We start from the raw sequence: 23,096 nt of genomic DNA on the forward strand, positions 1-23,096 counted from the left end.
GACAGGTCTGTCATTCACACCTGCCAGTCATTGCTGGTGCTGCAAGAGACTTGAAACTGGACAAGCATGTTGTTTGAACTGGAGCCAATAGGACTTAAATGCAGCTCCAAACGCTTAAATCCCTCTAAGAAGCTCGTTGGTTGACTTCGAAGTGAGTCCTTCTGAGAAACTACCGCTTTACGGTCCAGTCCTACGGGGGTTGACCCGGAAGTCAGTCTGACTAAATTCAGCGGGAGTTATTCGCATGTCAGTGTGTTTAGGATTACACTGTTAGTCTTATTCTATATATTAGGCGGAATACGGCTGCAATCCTAACCCCATTTACCTTGGAGTTTACCCAGTGAATTCAACAGGACTTACTTCTGAGTTGACATGGTTAAGATCGTGCTGTACAGCAGTAAAATTCTAGACTGTACCACTTCAGATTGCGGGTGTGCAGTAACATTTTGAATGCTCCCCAAGTGAAGGAAGCACAAACCTAAAACTCCATGAATGTTGTAAACTCGCCTATGGGGAAAAGAAGCTCACTTTTGCCTTCTCCCTGTAGTGCTAGTTTACCACACACAGAAATTTTGCCCTCTCATGGGGGAACACTGAAAGATATGCTCCTCCAATTGCAATCTGATGTCCAGAATCCCATCACATTAATTCACCACCTTATTTTGTCTAATGTGCAGAAGAGTTCTTTATTTTATTATTTATTTATTATTTATTAAATTTATTAGTCGCCCATCTGGCTGGTTTACCAGCCACTTTGGGCGACGTACAACATAAAAACATATAATTCACATTAAAACCTTAAAATTCCAACAATAACACTAAAACCTAACCCGCCCCAAAAGCCTGGCTGAATTTGAGTTGCTCCCAGATAGCCAGAATCAGACTAATCGAGCTAGGCTGCAATCCTATACCATATACCTGGAAATAAAGGCCATTGAATTCAATGGGACTTTTTTCAGAGTAGACATGTACAGGATTGTACTGACACTTTTCTGATTCAAATGCAGGTTTCCCTCTCTCATCTGATTTGAAACATAAGTCTCCTGTGAAAAGATGTTTACGGTTGATGATGTCATTGTTGTGTATAGTCAATCTACGTTAATCCCTTGATTCTAGGAGCACTCTTCTGTGGGTGACTTTTGAAAATATGAAGGGGGAAAATGCCCTGTATAGTCAACAGTAAGTTACCTTCATAGTGTGGTCTGGGGATGTTCCTGGATCCAGTTCCCTCACTGAGAGCAGCAGGTCTCATCGGTAGCTGAGTGCCTTTTACCAGCTTCTGCTAGTAAGACAACTACAGTCCTTTCTGGATTGGGATAGCTTGAACATAGTTATCCATGCATTGTTTACCTCAGGTTGGATTACTTCAATGGAGCTGCAGAGAGTGCAGAATGCACTGACTAGGGTGTTTGTAGGGACAAACGATTGCCAGCATAGTAACCTGCAGGATCTCCACTGGCTTCCAATCTGCCACTGGGCCAAGTTCAAAGTTCATATATGGCCCTTTACAGCTCAGGGTCAGGTTCCTTGAGATACCGCCTTACTCCTTACACACCCGGGGTCCTCCTCTACAGCAAGGGGCTTTCAGTGGGGCTGCCCCTGTTTTGTGGAACAGCACCCCTGTTGAGCTACCCACAATTTGTAGTATCTGGAACCCACTGAGGATGTTTTTATCTGGACAGGTTTCTCCAGCTGGCTGAAAAACTTGTTTTTCAGGTCTCTGCCTTCGGTGTTGATCTTTAGTTGTTTTTAAGCTTGTTTTTTTACTGTATGCTTGTACATCGCTTTGAAATGATTCGTTATTATTAATTCATTATGATTAAATAATAATAATAATAATAATACCCAGTTACTTGTACAAAAAACTTACTATCTTTGTTTTGATTGGTAGATGATCGAACAATCAAAAACTTCACTAACTACTTTAAAATGTGGCTCTTCTTCAGGTCTTCATAACCCATTTCACAGAGATAAAAACACGCTGCGTAAATGAGTAGAGGGGAGTATGGGATCAATGTACATTGACGAAAGGGTATTGAAAATCAAATTCGGGTCGCTCGCGCTGAGCTTCCAGTACCACACACACACCCCTAAGGGTTAGCAACATTGCTTCTTTGCAGTGAAAGGCGGTGAGGGACTAAAATCTCTTGGAAATGATCAGATATTTGGAGGGGAGGGAATTTATCTCTGGAAAGAGAAGGGACAAGGCGAATACAACCCTGCAGGTGGAAACAGCAGGTGGCTGAAGTTCACTTTGTTTTATGTAGAGCTTGAGATGCTTCTCATCGTCCTGGGCTGTTTGCTTTCTAGAGCTGGCAAGGGAGACCGGAAATGCATTATTCAAGGTAAAAAAAATGCAGAGCGTTGCCAAGAGTGAGCCTGGTTCCATAAGATCTTGAGGGGAAATGATTGTGTCAAAGAGGGCAGGTGCCTATCCCCTCCCTCCCGAAACAAAGCTCTAAAGATCAGATATTTGGCTCTTACGGCTGATCTGTGGTCCCCGCTTGAGCCTCTGTAGCCCCCTCCTCCCCGCGGGCTTTGCTAATGTTAGCAAACGCCTTCAAGTGGGACGCCGCCCTCCCCATTAGTACCTGCTTTGCGTCCATCCCTAAAGTTAGAAAACTCCTGCTATGAGAACTATTTGCTGGGGAACTTGTTAACCGCTCCAGCCCTCGGGGAATGTATTTCTGCTAGATATAGGAAACAAATCCGCAGCATGTTTAGCAGCCCCACACGCAGATGTCTGTGATTGATCGCCCGCGATTGTCCACGGGAACTGCTTGCTAGGATTCACAGGCGCATACCTTGTGCCCAAGAGACACTCTGTGGTTGCGAGGAAATGCTTACTATGCGTTTTCTCTTCGCCGTGCTGTGCCCAGCTATTTTATGTCAGGCCTCGCTACCTGAGATAACTTTTGAGTTCTTTCACTAACTTGCCACATGGAGCAACGTGCCACCTTCGGTCTACCGCCTAAGCTAGAGGAACTGCCTGGTCATGGATCCTGTCCAAACTAAAAGCCAACCTCGATCATTTCGCATAAGCACCCCTGGGCCTTGCTTCTTATCAGGCATATATTGTGTCCTGTGTTCTGTTGGCCTTTCATGGACGTGAGCTTGACCAAACAAGCAGAGAAGTGTAATTACCCTTTTCCAAATGCCTCTTTGGATGCAGGAATCCTCTGCTTATCTATATTTTCATGATTTATGTAGTATGTGTTATCCATCTGTGTTGGAGGAGGACAAACACTTGGTTACTTTTGTGTGATCACGGTCAGATCTCTCTCTCACACTCACTCACTCACTCACTCACTCACTCACATAGATACACACAGAGAGAGAGGATGCAATTCATGGCCATTAAAACCAATGGGGGTTTACCATTTATTTGTGGGTTTTTTTGTTTTTTTTAAAGGATGTGAATTGAGCTGCATGTACGTTCGAGTATCATTTTTAGTATATCCAAATACGCGACCGTTGGATTCTCCTGCAGTCACCCTCCACCTACCTACAGTTTTGCACGCCAGAGAGTCGAAACCTCCACGGACTCTCCGTTTCCATTTTGCCGCCGTTCGAAAGTGGCCGGGATTCCGTTCTATTTGGAACTTCACCAACATTCCAACCTTTTCGGCTGGCCTTTGATTATTTCTTCCTCATTCTTCTCAATGGAAGGAAGCCTTCCTCTTTGGTATTCAATTTTTCTGGCAAATTCAAACTGGGCACAGAGTTAAGCCTTACCATAGTGTGTCTCCCCCCACCCAAAAAAAACCTGATGTTGAGCAACGTGTCGAGATACATACATGAGCAAAATATGGCTTTGTTTTCATGCATGGAAGACCGCTGCGGAGTAATAGGGCGGCATTGTGTGATGATGAGCACATTTCAACCGCGATTCACAACAAATGAGTCAATGCTCTTCTCAAAGAGTTTCTTGTGGGATCTGCGAGCTGTACGTGGGATGGATTTTTTTTTAAAGCCATAAATTTAAATTTCCATGAAAATATGGAAGCAGTTAGTTTAACTTATAAGGTGGGCATTAGTGTGCATACATACATGTATATGAATGTGTGTGTGTGTAGTACGAGGAGAGAATGATCCATGTCTGTGTATATGAATGTTTCTCTTCCCACTGAAGTCAATAGCAAAATTTCCCTTGCTTAAGTATATATAAGCATGCTCTATTTAAATCAGTGAGCATTTTGCTATTGACTTCAAATTACCTACAGTATATGAACATCATTGTGCATATATGTGGAAACTTGTGACTCAAGAAGAAAAGTGCATTGTCCCTTCATAGCTTCAAGAAAAAGGCCTGTCAGTTGACAGGAAGAAACTGAGAGCTGGATTTGTAAGAACTGGGGTTTTTCTTGGGGGGAGGGGGAGAAACGAAAATGAAGTCTCTCCGGCATCTTAACGATAGCAAGCAGTTGTTTCCCCCCCTTCTTCCTCCCAGTTCAGCAAATAAAAGGGGAGGTGTGGTAGATGGGTGGGGCTTACCTTTCTATAAATATCCTTGCTGCTATCAGAGGAGAGAAATAATTAAAGAGCTTGCATATCTTTTGGTGAGCAATAGTGCCCTCCCCCAGCTCTTATTTACGAAAAGCAGCCAGTTTTCCTGCGAGCGAGCGAGCAGGGTGGACATTTGAAACAACAAGCAGTACCAAGCAGCAGCACTGATTGTGTGTGTGTATTGCCTTTAATCGATAATGTGTGAACGTCAGTGCCCATTTGATTTTCTCCTTCTGCAAAAAAAAGGGGGGTGTAGGAATTAACTCTTCAGATTTAATTTTTTAAAAATCCAGTGCAATTCTAAGGCCACTGCAGCTCCAAAGGGACAACTTTGAGGCTGCTGCGAAGCATGATATTTCAGGATCACCGCCTTGGTGATTTTGCTGCCTTTCGATATCCATGCAGAAGCATCCTGGAACTTGAAGGCTAAGAACAATGCAATGAGAGTTTACTCGGAATTAATTTCTTTATTTCCAACAAGACTTGTATCTCGCTTACTCGATAAAAAGTTTGAAGCGGTTTCCATCAATGAAGTCCCGCTGCGTTCACTTTAGGTTTGCTCCCCGGTAAGCGGGCCTAGGATCGCAGACTAACAGAGCCCGGAAGCAGAAGGGCCTCACAAGAAGTCAGGTAGAACAGAGGACTGCAACTGTCATATGCTTATTTGAAATGAATTCCCAGGAAATGATTAGGAAGCTTCGGGATCAAACCCGTAGAGGAAGCGCGGGAGACCTGTGGTCCTCCAGATATTGTCGGACTCCAGTTCCCATCAGGCTCGGCCAGCATCGTCAGGGATGTTGTTGCCCAGCCCGCCTGGAGGGCCACAGCTTCCCATCCCTGCCATAGACAACTGGTGTCGAGAAATCGAACTGGTTTGAAACAAACAATTGGCAAGAAGGGTGAGCAACGTGGACGTTGTTGTTCATTTCTTTTTGTAGGGGGGGGGGGTAGAAGACCAGACTTCACAGGCCTGGAGTCAAGCTTGGTACTAGCAGGAGGAGGGGTGGCCGAATGTTAGTAAAATAGTATTGTGTATGAAGTATAGCGGTCACTGCCACCACAGTCCAATCTGAGACCAATTCTAGCTTTTAAACAAAATGTGGAGGCCTAGTGGAAAGAGCTGAGCTCAGATCCCCCTGCTGAGCCGTGAAATTCTCTGCGTGGCCTCACCAATCACAGTCTCTCGGTTTGGCCTACCGTACATGCTTGTTGTGAAGATAACATGGGGGACTTGCGTGTAAGCCACCGCAAACTCCTGGACAGGAAGGGTGGGATAAACTTTGACGACAATTTAAATGGCCACATGGGATAGTTTTTCACATTGACTGAAGAAGTTACAGCACATCTGTGATAGAGCCCGTAATTGATGAGACCCATATTCTTATCAATTTCAGGTACACTCCTGCGTTCACTCTACACCACCCTTCCCTAACCTGGCGCCCTCCTGCTGTTTTGGACTACAACTCCCATCAACCACAGTTAACACAGCCACGCTGTTTGGGGCTGGAGGGAATTGCAGTCCAAAGCGGTTGGAGGGCACTAGGGCACCAGATTGTGGAAGGCTGCTCTGTCTTGGGATGACAACCCAGGCCTAACACCCGTGCAGCTCGAGCTTCTTGCACGTGTTTTCCTCTGGATTCAATAGGACGTACTCCCGGGTAATGTGCAGTCTTACCTACATCAACCTGGGAAGTCTCATGGAACTCAGTAGTGCTTACTGCTGAGGAGATGTGGATAGGATTGCGCTGGAAGTGTACTCAGTATTGCGCCTTGCTTACAAATAGAGCAGATCGTCTTGCATACTTCCAAGTGTGCTTAGGGACTCGGGGTCACAGCTCTTTTGGCTATTGAAGAACTGCATGTTGAATTAATGGTGGGCAACAGACGTGGTGTGTGAATCAGTCATGAAGTAAGAGGTTTCTCATCCAATACACATACACCTCTCCCAGAATTTCAATCACTGGGCTGCATCCGCATTCAATATACCCCAGACGGGACACGTCAGAATAGAATACTCGTGGGTTGGGCACTACAGAGTTTGATACTCTTTGTGCAGAGCAAGTTCCATTGTCCTCAGTGCGACTATTTGGGAGTAAAAATGCCTACAATGACGCTGAAACTGCTTTTCCACTGCCAACAGTTACATAAAACTACACTGTTTCCCTTAAAAAAAAATTCGGGGGGGATTGATCTTATCTGAACCGAACTGATTTTGTCCATCCGAGTGCAACGACTTCTCTTTAGGATTACAACTTTGCCATTCAACAGCAACAACAACAAGCCACATTTGTCTTTATCCTGTATAGCCTGTGAACACTTTGGACATGATTCCAAGCAACAGCGTAATCCTATACAGTCTACTCAGAAGCATGTTCACGGAGTTCAATGGGACTTACTCCCAGTTAAGTGTACGTAGGGCTGCAGCTTTAAGCACTAAGCCCCTTTGAGAAATGTACGCATTTCTTTAGCTCTCCTACTGGAAGCAAAAGCATTTCAATGCTTCTGTTGGGCCGCGCCCCCTTTCCTCCTCTAATTTATTTTCTGCGTTAGTCAGAAGTGATTCCGATTTATGGCAAATTCTGGACATTTCTATGGGAAGGTGAGACAAAAGGAATATACAAAGAGTGGTTTTAATAGCCAAGTATAATGAACTGAACTCCATCTCGGCCAGTTTTTAATATGTACGTGAATAAATAAAGGACGGGAAGAGAAGCAGCAGGAGGAATCCGCCCTCGGCTGCTCCTGCTTATTGTCACCCCTACTATTCCTGCTGCTGCTACTGCTAATACCAATCCAATCACATTTGGGCGGCGATCCTCGCCATATTTACTTGTAAGCAAGACCCACTGAAATCAGGAGACTGGCTTCAGAGCAAGGCCGCTCAGTTCTTTGAACGGAGAACCAATTGGACTCACCGGTACCTATGTAGCTCAAGATTGTCTGCCCTGACTGACAGCAGCTGTGCAGGGTTTCAGACTGAAGATTTTTACCCTACCCTACCGGGAGATGCCAGGGATGGGAGCTGAGGCCTTGTGGAGCAAAGCACGCGCTCTGTCCCTGAGCGGCCGGGTAGCTGTACTTAGGGTGGTCTCCTACAGATGACTCAGATCCGGGGACTGGGAAAGAAGGGCGGTGTCTGGCTTTCAGGTCACGCCCCGATGCCCACAAGGGACTTGGCAATTTCATGGAAGAGTCGCCAGAACACAAAATGAATACTGAGCTCCCACGATCGCGGTGTCTGCAAGCAAATTAAAAATGGGCTTCTCTTCTTAATGAGGCTGGCCTGTCCGAGAACAAGGATTTGTCCACCTGCTTGTGACTTGTAAGTTCAAGGGGCAGTCCTCGCGGGCCTGGAGGAACTCGCTTGGCAAGAGAGACCGTTTGCTTCCTCTAAAAGATCGGACGGGAAGAAAACGCCTTAAAAGAAAAGGGCTGAATTCACTTTAACGTTTAAAAAGAAAAAGGAAAAAAAGGGGGGGGAGGCAATGGCTGCTAGAGGAAGGCCAAGGAGGGAAAGCCCCCCCCCCGCGCCGTTCATTATGCCGCGCTGCTAAGCAACCGTCTGCAAAGTACTGATCATTTCCACTCCCCCCCCCGCGCTCCCGCCCTCTCCCCCTTCTGCCTCTATCGCTCTTCCTGGCAAAAGGCGCCTCAGTAGAAATTCAATATGATCTTGGATGCGAGGCAGGGAGCTGTCAGACAAATTTCCTTCCAGCCCGTCCTGAAACTGGAAGGAGCCAGACATTTTCATGACATTATTACTCTTCATTTGTACGCATACATACATATATATTTATATGAATGTTACATATATAAATATTATACGTATATACGATCACGGGAACCTAGGCACCTATTTCGAGACCTGCGGTCGCTTCCAGTCTCCCTCCTCACAGGCACATATTATGCACAAAAGTTAGTTGCGACCATTTCCCGTCGAAGCGAGCGATGACGCCCCTTCCCTTCCGTAGGCTGCGGCCCTGGGCCCGTACCAAAGAGGGGAGAGGAAGTCCATGGCACTCACCAAGGCATGTTACAGAGTCAACATGCCCAGGGTCAGGCTGTTAGCACGACTAAATGTGAGCGGATTGGGGCCAGCGATCCCCTCCCCACCCCACCCCCAATGGCAGAGGAAGCAAATAAGCTGAGACCAAAGAAGTAAAAACAACAAGGGGGGAGGAAATGAAGTATTAATTATCTCGCTGTAAAAATAAAAAAACACGGGAGCAATATTTGCCCGACAGAGCGAGAAAAACAGGACGAATAAGAAGAACGAGGCGTTTTACCCTATGAATGTATGAAAGGGGGCCTTGTGGGGAGCAGAGAAGAAGCACAGAATCGACATATGTCCTGAACACAGTCTACACTTTATTTCAGACTACAGGTTTCTGAACATAAGAAAAAAATCTTTGGCTTGCAGCAAGGGGTTCAGTCTCGCAGTCTGTGGGTCATATGTTATTGTTCTTTCCTGGGGAAGCAAGGAACGAAAGAAAAAGAAGGAAAGAGGACACGGATACTCACACGAAATGAAGGGAGGCAAAGGCACCCGCAAACAAGAAGGCGCAGGGGAGGAAAGGAAAGTCGGAGGAGGCCAGACAAATACTTCAAAACCAAGATGCTGAAAGGGGCGGGCGGGGGGGATGTTGTTGAGATCGATAATAAAGAAAGGAAAACGACAAGGAAAAATCAAGGCCAAAGTGTGGGAGGGGGGGGCAACAGAGATCAACGGCTGAGCGAATAGAAAACGCTACACATCATTATTATTATTCCTTACCTGAAATTAAATATATACAAGATCATACGATGTTTGGCTATATAGATACTTTTTTGTTTTTGCAATTGTTCATTTTGTTTTGCTTTTAAAACCGGAATCCTTATATCTATGAATAGACAATAAATTTGATTCTTTTCCTTTTTAAATAGCACCCTTCTAAGTCCCCCTCCAACGTGTCACTGCAGTAAAGGAGTCCTTTGTTTGTTTCCAAATTGTCCTCTCTTTCTCTCTCTTTTTCTTTTTGTACCGTTATTCTTTGTCTTCCCTGGCGATCAGGTTCATCATCATCATATAATAATAATTATAATAATTATAGTAATAATAATAATATTAAGCATCAAAACAAAAAGGGGGGGGCTCCGTGACGGAGCCAGCAGCGCCTCCCGCGCTCACTCGCTGTCCTCTTTGTCTTGCACGGTGGTGGTGGAATGGTTGTATAGTCCTTGGGCCATGAGGTGCAGGGCCAGGCCGTTCTTGATGCCCGTGGCTTTCTTGATCTTGGCCCGCTTGTTCTGGAACCAGATCTTGATCTGCGATTCGTTGAGGCTGAGCTCCTGGGCCAGCGTCTGCCGCCGCTGCTCGGTGATGTAGCGGTTCGCCTGGAATTCCGCCTTGAGTCTTTGGAGTTGCTCCGCCGTGAAAGCGGTCCGAGGCCTCTTGTCTTCTTTCTCGTTCTTTTTCTTCTTCAGCTTCCTTGTGCGGGGACCTACAAAGGGGGGGGGGAGAGAGAAACACACACACACAAAGGGGAAGAAGGGGGGTCGGGACAGGAGAGGGAGGGAAAGGGGACAGCGTGGCTAGATCAGAAGTATTCCCCCAAAACAACGCACGCACACACGAGAGGCGACTCGCCGCCGCTGCGAAATTCTGACGTTTGGAAGAACTCTGGATCTTCAGTAGGGTGTTCGGGGATATGGGGAGACTCTTGTTTTAATATAAATGGGGAGGCCCCTTTGCAGAGGGGGCATCTGACAACCGTAAAGGGGGGGGCAGAACTGGAAATCAACCGATCTGCTTGGATTCCCCCCGCGTCTCTCCCCTTCCAATCTTGCTCCACTGTCAGAAGCTTGGCTGTATCCCCCCATTCTACTACGTATGATTTCTGGGAGGTGAAGCCCCCCCGACACACACACACAGAGCGTTTCAATACAGGCCTTTAGCCCCGAGTTGGGTGCGTGGCTCCGTAGAACCGCGTGGCTCACTTTAGCCAGCGTGAAGGAGGATCCCGCCAAAGCAGAAGAAGCCAAGAAAGAAAGGCCAGAAGGAAGAGATGGAAGGAAAGAAAAGAAGGGAAAGGGTTATAGTATAAACCAAGGAGAACCTTTGTCAGAGCAGGAGGTCGCTCACACGAATGCGTCTGCTAACTCTCTGCGCCCAGGCCCAAGCTCAATACTGTAGTTTGATCCGACCAGATCTAAAGCAGCTTCCTATTGATCACGATACGTCAATATATCCGAGGATAGACGGATAATTTGATAAATAGACTGGAAGCTAGATTAATCCGTTCATTTTAGAATTATCAAACTGGATGCATCTGACAACACACACACATTTATACTATTTACACTATATGTATGCCAGGGGAGATTGTTTGTGTGTCTGTGCACGGAATACCCAACCCTTTTCACCTTAAAAGCTCTTATCTTATATCAAAAGCTTCTTAACATATCAAACTCCAAAGGAAAAATATGGATGACTGATTAGTTGTGAGCTTCAAGGGAACATTTTAAAAAGTATTAGAAAGTATATATATATATATTTCTCAGCGGATGATTCGTTAGGATAGCGGGTCCCTCATTTTTGGGCCTGCCCTGCAGTTTATATTCATGTGAGAAAGTGCGGGGTTCATTGTTTCCCCCTCCAAAAAAAAAAGTCCACAGATTAAATAAACGGCATTTCTGGTGCTGCAAGAGTTAAATGGTACGTGCACCCCAGGAAACATCTCCCAACGTCATTCATCTTCAACAGACACAGATCATAAGGACATGTTTGAAACAAACAAGAAAGTTCCCGCGGAATTGTAAGACAATAAATATTGAGGTAGACATAATTAAAGAATGGATCCAAAACAAACACTGCAAGTGGGTTTTTTTATTGTTGACGGTGGGCCTAACTGTGCCACGGACACAAAGGGTAACAGCGCCGGCCTAACCATGTCTACTCAGAAGTAAGTCCTAGTGAATCAATAGGCTTTACTCCTAGGTAAGTGGGGTTAGGATTTAACCCTACTTGCCTGGGAGTAAGCCCTATTGCTTCGCTAGAATTTACGGCTGAGAAGACATGATTAGGCTTACGTTTAAATTCTTAGGCCAGATTCTCTTTCCTCGCCCCCGTCGTCGCCCCTTACCTATTCCTACCATTTGAAGAAGACCGGGTTTAAAATCTGTTTTAAAGAGCTAGACCCAAACTTTTCCTCCTCAGACACAAACCGAGGCGTCCCTCAAGAAAGCAAGCCCAGAACCGTGTGTGTGTGTTGAATTTATATGGAATATTTTAATTTCGAGACATTTTAAAAATTCGGGGAACTAATTTACAAAGTTTAGGCACGGCTCTCCATTTATAAAGACCTCTTTGAATGAGTACTCAGCAGTAGAACCATACCTTTCTCCCCTCCACACACGAATGCACACACAAAACTTTCTTATTTTGGGAAACTGAGAAACTCCTACCGCAACTTGGACAAAAGCCCCAGCCGCCAGGCGACTTGGGAATACTAAAGGAAGAGAATTGGCGCTGGATGCTCCTTTGCGGAGCTCTGACGCTCCTCCCGCCTTCTACAAACAAACACGCAAAGAGCACAACACGCAGCGCAGACCCGCATCTCTCACTCTGGGGGAGCGTTTAAAACCGCGGTAGTCTGGGGCATCGACAACCTGGAGCTCATCTCCACTGTCCCCTCCCTCCAAAAGTGGAGGATAAATATATTTCCAAGGGGAGGGTTTCCCTTCGCTATCTTTTACTGAGAGATCTGGCCCAAATGGTGTTCTGGAGTCAAAATCTCCACCCCTTTACCCAAGAGTGATGTTTCTTCAGAGTGAATGAACACACACTCCCCGCTTCTTCTTAGAAGCCCAGGCGCTTCCGTTTAGAAGCCCTTTTTTTCTCATTTAACATTGACACATCTTGGCCGCGCTGAAATCAAACCCCAGATCCATAACTCCGGTGGGGGCCTCGGATACCAACGGAAATTATTTTCTGTTCCACCCGTTATTAGCTCTGTTTCCCCCTTGACTTTCTCTGAAGGGAAGGGGGCGATAAGAGAAAAGAAATCTGCCGAAGCAGTTAAAATGAATGGGCAGAAGAAGAGGGTTCCTTTCAAGAGAGCGCGGGCATTTCAGATGTGAGCCAACTCATTGTGATCTGAACCAACGAGTGTTGGATAAACCAGGGCATACCCTTACGAAAGCCCTCTGTCTTTTGCTGGGTTGAAAATCTATTGAAGACACATTATTTTAGGAAGGGAAACACGGATTGCAGTCAATATCATGCGCGGGTAAAAGTCCCCTCCTCAGACCAATTCGTATGGTGAAGCGGGTTCAAATAGGCTATCTTGATCCTGGAAGAAGGGGCCCGCCATTAAAAAAATAAAACAGGGTGGGGGAACAGATTTAAAACGAGGGGAAAAAGGGATCCGTTCCTTTCGAATTTAGTCCCAGAGATCTCCATCTTTGGGGTCCGTCGCCGAGGACGAAAAGCTTCTCCTCTCTGTCAGCAGGCCCCAAAAGGCGTTCTACACCGACCGGTTTATTTCAAGAAAAAGCACCTTACACACGAAACGTAAAAAACAGAGACGGTTGAGTAAAACACAGGGGAAGGTTAATATGGAGACGGGTAAATAAATCTCAGATAGTTCTCCTCCACTCATTTACCGAAAAGGAAAAGCAATCAGCTCTTGAGAGGGCTGATTTTGGCGAAGCCGTGAAGATCGCTGCTAGAATCGCCCTTCATTTGGGGAAGGCAAACAGGGCACAGGCCGAGGAGCGAGCGAGTTTCTCCGGGGACAAAAGCGAGAGGCGGTGGGGGCGACTGCGATATTATCCCCCGTTACTTAAGGAGTTACGGAAAGGTGGGCGAAGAGGAGAGATTGCGCTGGGGGTCGGGGGGCTCCAGGCTGCAGAGGGCCAACTTTAAATCCGACACCAAAGAGCTGTAGCATTTGTCAACAAGAGGCCTCAAAGGAGCCCAGGAGTTTTCTGTGTGTGTGTGTGTGTGTGTGTGTGTGTGTGTGTGTGCGCGCGCGCGCGTGTGTGTGTGCGGGAGGAATCTATCTATCTATCTATCTATCTATTTATAATTTTTTTAAAAAAGAAAAACATGTTTTGTGAGGCAGAGGCCATGTGAAACAAGTAATAAAATCATTGCACTTGGCCGCGGAAGGTAGAGCTGACAGCTCAATCACTCAATCAATCCGTTTAGTCAATCAAAGTGGCTTTTCTGAGTTTCAAGGAGCGGGGATGTGTCAATAGCGGCGTGATCGAGATGGCTGGCGCTGATAGCAGTGCACTGATCAATCGCCTGCAGAAAGGAGTTCATAACGAGCCGGGGCAGGAGGGGCAGAAAGGGATGAAGAAGGCGACCTGAAAGGGTGCCGGGAGCTGCTGGCAACGAACCTCCCATCAACCCGCTCCAGAGCCTGATTGTTCAGCTCCAAACTCTCTCTCGCCCCCCCCCCGTTCGACCCTCTTAGGGGGGTTTTGGGAGCGAAGAGCTCCGCGAGCGATCGCCTCGGCCTTTTCGGGCGCTTGCACCGGCATTGACCCGGAGCGGCTCCCTCGCCTGACTCTTTCACACATACGCTGCTGGTGGTGGGTGATTCGGGGAGATCCCTCTCGCTTCTCGCCTCTCTTTTTCCTCCCTCCTGCCTCTCTGACTCTCGCTCTTTTCTCTTTCCCGGAAAAATTGAAACCCTTCCAAAGAGCTTTCCCAGGCAAACCGAAGATTCGCGCCTGAACCCCCTAGCTCCGAAGAGGATCGAGGGGTCCGGTTTTGGTTTTGACGTGGGGGCAGGAGGAGATGGAGAGGTTTATTCTCCCTCCAGCAGCTGTGGAGGGGGAAGATGGAGTGCTTTGAACCCCTCAGCACTGGCCTTTAGGGAAATCCCCCATCCGTCTGTGAAAGAAGAAGGGGAAAGAGAGAGCGAAGAGGCCTCCGGGCCTGGATTCTTCTCCCCTGCTGCGGGGAGGCCTCTGTTTGTTTTTCAGGGAAGCCCTTTTCGTCTCTTTCCCTCCCTGCCTGCCTCCCAACCTCCCTCTCTCTCATACACACACACATACCCTCTTTTCTCTTCGTTTTTCCACCCCTGCCTGTTCCCTCAAGAACACCCTTTACTCGGCAACACGTGCCTCATTCACTCCGTAATTCCTCGGCAGCTAATATTTTATGATGATGACAACGCTAATTGTCTGCAGCTATGTCCCCACACACAAATATTAATTTTCCCCTTGCCAGAAATCAGACGTCTGACATGACATATTATATATATATAAGAAAGTACACTAATTTGTTTTCTAAACACAAAGCAAAAAGAAAGAAAGAAAGAAAGAAAGAAAGAAAGAAAGAAAGAAAGAAAGAAAGAAAGAAAGAATAACGCATCCCATCCTTCAAGGCCTGAATAGGAGAGAGATGATCTTTTTGGTTTCCTGCCTGGGTCCGAGACTCTTTTCACACAACTCAGATTCTCCCCTGCAACACCGCGAAGGCTGCAGAAATGCCGCTGGGCATTCCGCTTGCAGCTTCTTCCCAAGTCGTTTGGGACCGAGGTGGAAATCAGGGCAGCCTGGCCCTCTGTGGCTCTCAGTGGCCAACCTTCCCCTACCAATCACGGCTTCAAAGGCCGCGATCGTTTGCACGCTCGACCTCCCAGGGAGTAAACCCCGCTGCCAAGGAGACCCACAGAGGACCAGGCTCCCCCAGTTTCCACTTCGGTCCCAAACGGCTTGGGAGGAAGCTGCAAGCTGAATCCGAAGCCCTGCAAACTTCGGAGCTGGGTATCCCAAGACAACGCTGCTTTTATGGCGGGGGATTGCGGGCCTCGGAGGACACATGGTACCAGTTCAATTAAAAAAAAAACCCCTACAGACACTCAGGCTCCTGTCCCTACCCGCTTCATCCAGAGCAGCTCGGGCTGACTTCGGTTTGGTCCGGTGTAAAATGCATCGAAGAGGCCAGAGCAGCGGGTCTTGCCTGCAATCCGGTTTCTAAGTGTGCTTACTCTGAAGAGTGTTACTTGTTCCCCAAGGATAAGTGAGCGCAGGATTGCAGGCGGGGGGTGGGGGGCGCGGGGACAGCTGGCTGGCAACGGTCGTTTCTTGGGGGCGGGATGGTTACGCTATCAGCAGTATTGCAATCATATCATGTATATATATATATATATATCTATAAATATAAGCGAGGGAAGGAAAGGGTGGGCAATTCTATAGGCACGGAAGAGGCTTCTTACCCGAGGATGGTCTGTCTGAATACCTAGTGCAGTAAACCCAGGCAGGCCAAACCAGCGGCTGTTGGGAATCGCTCTTGGCAACAGCTCCTCCATTACTGGAGCCCATGAGGAGGATGGCGGGGCTGGCGTGCTCCCCATACTTCGCCGGGTTAGTTCCGCTCCCTTCCGAGCAGGAGGAGGAGGAGGAGGAGGAGGAAGAGGAAGAGGAGGAGGAGGAGGAGGAGGAGGTGATGGGGGGCTTGGCCGTCCCTACCGCTGCCGCCGTGGCGGGGCTCGCTTTGCAGGCCGTGGAGGAGCTGTCGGGGTTCTCGGGCGAGTCCGCGCTAAGGAGAGAGGAGGCCGGGTTGGGGGGCCTGCCGAGCAGTGGGTTGACATTTTCTCTACCTGAGCTGGCCGCGCGATCTAGGTCTCTGTCCCGGCCGCCGCCGCCGCCGCCACCTCCTCCTCCTCCCGCAGTCCCGGCGAGGATCAAGAGCTGCTCTTTCTTGCAGCCAAAGTCCGGCCTCAGGATGTTGTCGATGAAAAAGTTGGTGGTCCGATGCTGTTGCTGCTGAGGCTGCTGGGGAGGCGGCGGCGGCGGCCGCTGCTGCTGTTGGGGAGGCGGAGGCGCCTGCTGCTGCTGCTGCTGCTGGTGATGGTGATGGTGGTGGTGGTGGTGGTGGTGGTGAGGGTGAGGGTGAAGGGGCAGAGAGACGAGGCAAGGCGCGGCCGGAGACAGGGGAGCGTGGCTGCTGGGCGACACCGGGATGCTCTCTCCATCGCTGCTGCTGCTGCTGCTGCTGCTGCCGCCGTTGCTGTGGTTGCTGCCTGGGGTTCGAGCAGGGTCTCGCTGGCTGTTACTGTCCGTCTGCTCTTCCATAGTCAGCCGCCAGCTCCGGGGATCGGTGTTCTTTCTCTCCCCGTTTCTTCTCGTCCCCTCCCACACACCCCACTTTTCCAGGAGGCGGCGGGAGTGTTCCGTTGTCCTCCTTCTTCTTCTTTTAAAGGTGGGAAAAATACAAAATAAAATCCACTTGTTGGCTTGGAGCGGAATCTAGAGAGAGATATCCAAAGACTCAGACATTTGGAGAGATTCTCCTTTTTGCAGTTATTTTATATTTCCTCTCTCTCTCTCCCCCACTTAAAAAAAACCCAGAGAGAGAGAGATCAAAACAAAACCAGCCCCCCAATCCCCTCCCCCTCCCCCAAGTCTTCTCACAATCTACCCATCTTTCTCCGAGCGCTGCAGCTTTGGGGTTTCCCCAAATGTCAGAGTCAGCTTTGCCCTCGGATCTGTCTTGGCAGATGCTTTAATCGCCAGCTCGCACGTGCATATTTTCCTCCCACCTTTCCCCCCCCCTCGCCGCTTCTCTCTCTCTAAAAAAAAAGCAAAATCTCTGACAGCTCCGATCTTGCAACAAACTCTCCCTAAAAAATCTCTCAGCCACACTTTTTTTTCATTCCAACCGGAAGCACGTGAGGATGGCCCGCACGTGGAAGGAGCCAATGAGCAGTCCGGGAATTCTGTGACGCCCCTGACGTCAGCCAATGAGCTGCGTTGGAACTTTGCAGTTACATTATCCAAGGGGCTGGCTAATTCAAAGGGTGCGAGAGCGAGAGAGTGAGAGCGAGAGAGCTTCGCGCTTTGCTTGGCTCATCCTTTCTAGATTCCGCTTCTCATTCCCATTTCTCTCCCGTTTAAGTCTTTTCATTTAGTTGTCCTCCTCAAAAAACAAATATCAGATCAACCCCACAAATAACTTTTTCTGACTCCATAAGGTGACTCTGTGTGCGTGAATGTGTGTGCGCGCGCGCGCGTGTGCGTGCCTGCGTGCTGAGGTTCCAAAAGGGCATCTGGCATGATATCCTATTGCTGTTGCTATTTTAAAAGAGTAGGATGCTGAACAAAAATTTTCTGGGCGCTTTATAGATTTCCCCCCACAAATTTAAAACCAAATAAAATTAGGTCACAGGGAGGAAACTATATTCTGAGGGGGACTGGTAACCTAGCTAATTATGAAATCACAGATCTATCGCATTAATCGGTGTGCTTTATGAATGCAATTCTGGTTTGTGTCCGTTATGTAAATGAAATAGATCTTAAAAACGAGAAGCTTTGTCAAAAAGACCCTCGAGGTAGTTTTTTAAAGAGTAAAGGGCTCGATTCAGCGCTTTCCCGTTTCTTTGATTTAAATGGGAAAGTGGCAGTGCAATCCTGAGCATAGCTGGACTCAGGAATAGTTCAGTGGAACTTGTTTCCTGACAAGTGTGCAAAGGATTGCAGCCTTAAGCACATGGTCCCTCACACACACACCCCTTTTTTAAAAAGACGATTGTTAGATGCTGGGCTTTGGGCAAACATGTCTGTCAATTGCAGGTAACATTTATAACTATTTCCCTATTTCTCATGGATATCAGCGTGCCAACGGTCCCATGATGTTCTCATTCGTTAACAGGTGGCATTTAAAAGAAGAGGAAAATAGCTAGAACAGATCGTATTCTTTGCCAAACCTATGTTTGAATGTACAGGTACAAATGTCTACCAGCTGGTTAGTTTACGCGATAGTGAAGTGCCAATATTCCACATGCACACGATATGAAATACCAATTTTTAAAAATCCAAACACATCATCCTCATAAAAACTAAAAACAATAGTCCAACTGGCTTCCTGTAGTTTATTCAGACGCTGCGATGTTTTCTGCAAACAAGACTGGATTGGTCTGTTGTCGCTTTTTGTTTGCACCACGTTGCCCTCTAATATAATATTATCCTTGCTTTAATCATGTTTGCATGGATCATTTATTGTCTGCAATGTACCCCCTCTTGTGCGCGCCCACACACACTTCCGCTTGCGTTTCAAAACATAACACTGTTATGAAATATTAAAATAGTGTTGTTGTTTTTAAGGGAGGGAAGCTGAAAAGGATTCACTGGGCCACCGGAGTGGCGATTTATTAGGCCAGATGCTTTACCTTTCAATGACTCTGCCTCAGTTTCAGGTGTTCATACACATTCTTAGACTGCAGGTGGAAAGCCCTGCCAACCTGTTTACAAAAAAGAAAGACGCTGCGAGTCACGTGACTTGGTTGTTATTTTTCACTCTTCCTTCCCCCCCTTCAACCTTCCCTTTTTATTTTAGAGATTAATTTGTAATTGATAAATTGAATAATTTCAAGTGTGTGCGTGTGTAAACATGTTTCTTGTGTAAAAATTGTCTTTAAAACCCAAATATCCCCCAAATATAAATTCAAATGACCGAAATTGGGAGAGATTTTTTTCGGAAGGAACTCTAAGAAAGAGTCATTGTTCCTTATTCACTGAATTACAGTATTCTGCAGCCGAATGACTTTAAATCGTGGCTATTCGAGGAAGACACACTGGAAGGCCCAGTTTCAAAGTAAATTTAAATACGCACATAGGAGACCACATGCATTCTAAGCTACAAACTGGCAGTAGAGAATCCATGCACCCACACAAACACACACAACCCCCAACATTAAATTAGTCTAAATTAAATCTAGTCAAGTCCCAATCTCCTCTCATTTAATCGCCCCCCCCTTCCTAAATTTGGGCTTTATTTATATTTTAGTTCGCAAAAGAAGGGGGAGGACAAAAATTGAAATCTTTATCCCAAAAGCGAGCGTGGGTACTTAATTAAATTCTAATTAGGACACTATCAATATCCCATTTAGCTGCGTCGCCTTTGTGTGTCTCAGTCCCTTTCAGAATCGTAAATGGGGCCCCGCCGCCTTATCTCGCCTGCAAAGAGACGCCTTGAGAAGGGCCGCAAAAGATAATTTATAGGTTTTAATTACTCTTCATTCCGCCTGATCAGCTTGGCGTTCATCAGAAGACGGCGAATAAAACCTGGTCAAAAAGCACTGTCACTATTCCCTGGCACGGCGCTTAATCAAAGTAAGCAGGGCCCCTATTACACGCTGCGCGCCTCTCCACGTAATTTCCCAGCTGCTGATAAAGCTGGTTGAATAATGCTGCAGTCCTTCGGAGACACCATTTACAGAAATGACTTTATTGACGGCTTAACGTCGGTAATTCATTTTACCTTTCATGGAGTTGGAGCCCGGATTTGTTACAGTAATGGGATGATAAATGCGCTGGCGGACCCAGAGCTTTGATTAGGCACTGGAATACACTCTCTCTCACACACATACGCACGCACGCGCATACGCGCGCGCGCGCGCGCACTCAGGCAGACGCCCCCGAAATGGGCCAAAACTGGGTAGCTAGCGAACTTGCCAACCCAACCCCTACGAAGGACGGATGGAAGGCAGGAAGGACCCTCCGCTTACCTGCATGGCTGGAGGGGCTTGCTGAAGTTCCTCGAGTCCTCCCTTTGGAGAGAGGGTGGGGGGTTGTCTTGGAGGTTTAAGGAGCTCTCTTCCTGTATAGGCATCTGCTGGGTTTGGGGTTTTGTGGGTGGCAAAATTAAGGAAGGAGGGGATTCCCTGGAGGAGGGGGGCCATCAAAGGAACTGTTTAGTGGTGTTCCCCTGTCACTCTCTAACAAATAGTGGTTGTGACTTCCCGAGAAGCCCCGCTCCTTCCGCGTCTCCAGTAGGAAAGGAACAAGGGCCACAACAACAAAAGTTTTCTCCCCGGCTTTGAATGTTGGACGGCTCCTTATTCGTGGCCCCAACCTGTCCCTTCTTTGCCTTTTTCAAATACAGGAAGAATGAGGGGCTGTTGTTGTTGGGTTTTGTTGTCGTCGTTATCACCACCGTCCCCCCTGCTTCCAGGTCAGGAGGCTTGAATAGTATTTTGAGTCTTCGTGCATGGATGAGTGTGGGGCTTTTTGCCCAAAGATGGGGGGGGGATCGGAATAAAAGAACGCCACTCTGTCGAAAGATATATTTGGTTCATTTATTCTAGTCGGAATTCTTTTTCCTTTTCCCGTCTCCTTCCTTTTCCTTCCTCCCTCTCTCCTCCTTAAATTAAGCATGAACTCTTAATGGGAAATGTGGAAGTTTGCTGCAACCAAAATGAAATGGGCCAAACATTGTTTTTAAAGAAAGAAAAGAAAAACGTGACCAACTTTGCATTTTTGAAGCAGGAAGGAAGAGTGGGCAAGTCGCTCCAGAGAGAAAATATAGAGGTGATGGGTAGAGCTTGCTTTTTCGATATATATTTTATTTTTGTGTGCTTCCTTCGGCCTGCACAGGCTTGCGTGGATTTCTACTGGAAGACAACGCCAGATTGCCAGATTTTTAAAAACAGACCCCTTTCCCTCTCTCCACACTTGCGCGTGTGCTGTCTTGGCATCTCGCAAGACTAGCCTGGCCATTTCCGTTTAGGAAGTATATACATCGCCGTCTCTAATATACACGCTGATAATCCTATTTCTAGGGCCAGATCGGATCTCATTGGGGCCTTTGGTGACGGACATAAATGAGTTGTTGCAATACAATAGATTTCATCCTTCCTACAGGGACTGGCTGACCAGAGGTTTTGTTAAAAGTGAATAGATTTCGCCTACAAGTGCGGCATTATTATTATGAGCTGGAAGGTCAGACTATACATTCCGGGTCCCCAAAGCCTATAGACCCTGAGAAGTGCAGGGGGATCCCTCGTCATTGTACCTGACAATCTTCTCAATAGACTAATTCAATTAGCGCTCGAGGGATTCAGTCTTCATTCCGAAGGCAGAAGAAAGAGGGTGAGCGAGCCAGGCAGCCCCGGCCATCGCAACTTTTCGGGGATAGATCCTGGGGACATCTATGGAAGAAACTGCAAGGACCAGATTCACGTGGAATTAAGATTGTTGCCGTTCGGATTGTAAGAGATCAGATTCCAACTCTCTCTCTCTCTCTCTCTCTTACTCACTCACTCACTCACTCACTCTCTCTCTCTCTCTCACACACACACACACACTTATTTTCTCTCTCTCGCTCACTCCCCACCCATTCCCTGGCAAATCTTCCTTGGCACCCCACATATATATTGTGGGAACCGGCAATATCATTAAGAATAACGATTTGAAACGAACGGGCTCGTTTTAAGGTGGACTCCCTAAACGAGGGCATCTCTCTCACACGCTCACACGCACCCCTCCCCCGCCTATAGGAGATGAAGGAGAGATGGAGGGATTTATGACTGGGATTTGCCTCCCAACAACATAGGGAAGGTGGAGTTTCGAGGGAAGGGAAGTGTGTATGGGTGGAAATTTTTTTAAAAATTCCAAGGTTCCCCCCCCCAGTGAGGTGGACTACAGAACCCTCTATTCCGAGAGAGAGAGAGAGACCCCCTCCCCTCCCTCCCTCCTTTCTCTTCCTACCTCTGTCCGGAAGCAGGCAGAGCCACCTGAGTGAGCTACCTCACCGCTGGCACAGGAAATGTTTCTTCCTTTCTCAGGTCCCCAACAAGGAGGGTGTCCGAAGCGGCCCCCGCGGCATCCTTCTGTCCAGAGCCGAGCCGACCCTCTCCTAGTGGCATTTTCCAACCCAGCGTCTTTCCAACCCCTAACCACCCCCACCCCCGCGACAATCTGGTTTCAGTTACGGGGGGAGGGCGGGGAGAGAGAAAGGTTTGCACAAACACGTTCCTGAGCGGCTTCGCTCCTAACCGCGGCGGGCAAATACTTCTCCCTTTCCTCAACACACGTGTCCGTTTGACATTGGCTTGGGCTGATCTTTGGGGAGGAGTGCCTATCATCCCGGAATGCCTTCACCCCGGTTGCATCTGAACGTGTGTGTCTGCTGTCTATGAGTTCGCAAATGTCTAGACCCCTAACCGTGTCCGATCCTCAGGATAACCGTGATCCTGTTCCAACAGGGTGATGGGTGAGTGTGTGTGTAGGTCAGTCATCAACTCTAAAGATTTGGAATTCAGCCCCCCCTTTCCCCCCCCCTTTCGCAATAGCCCAGTGCCTTTGTTTCCGAACTGGAGGGTGTTGATGAGACGGCGACGCTTTGATCACTGTAGTGCCTTATTGATGGGGGGGGAGGGAGGGTGAGAGAGAGAGAGAAAGAGAGAGGTTACAGATGAGTGCGCTCTCGCTCGCTCTCCACTCCTCCTCCTCCCTTCAGAAATGGCAGGGATGTCTAGTGTATAATAATGGGCGAGGATTACCTTTGCAACGACTTGTTTCTATGTGACAGGAGCAGAAGGTGCCCTTCCCTCATCCTCCTCCCCCCCCCCGGAGCTCGGGGAAAAATCCTTTTGTAGACTCCAGTCCGCTCACGGAGGGGGAGTTCCATCTAGTTCCACCATCAGGAATGCGGGGCTCCCCCAGCACTCTTCTAGGTGAGGCTGGGAGGCGAGAGGGGAAGCCTCCGAGCTGCAGGTGCTGGCCCTCGGATTTTCTGCGCGGGGGGGGGTGGAGGCTGGAGAGTTAGAAGAGGGTACGCGTGTAAAGTCTGTGGAATTCTGATGGATCGATTG

General features: G+C 47.8%; 1 protein-coding gene across 1 annotated transcript; it reads right to left on the minus strand.

The window, feature by feature from the left end:
- Positions 1 to 8,859: 8,859 nt before the first annotated feature.
- Positions 8,860 to 17,008, minus strand: EN1 (engrailed homeobox 1). Its single transcript, XM_061612957.1, has 3 exons — positions 16,925 to 17,008; positions 15,720 to 16,752; positions 8,860 to 9,986 (listed from the first exon to the last, which is right to left on the minus strand). Exons 2-3 carry the CDS (start codon positions 16,576 to 16,578, stop codon positions 9,670 to 9,672), a joined length of 1,176 nt encoding a protein of 391 aa, XP_061468941.1. The 5' UTR covers positions 16,579 to 16,752; positions 16,925 to 17,008; the 3' UTR covers positions 8,860 to 9,669.
- Positions 17,009 to 23,096: the final 6,088 nt, after the last annotated feature.

Source organism: Rhineura floridana, chromosome 2, assembly GCF_030035675.1.
Source record: "Rhineura floridana isolate rRhiFlo1 chromosome 2, rRhiFlo1.hap2, whole genome shotgun sequence".
Lineage (NCBI taxonomy): Eukaryota > Metazoa > Chordata > Lepidosauria > Squamata > Rhineuridae > Rhineura > Rhineura floridana.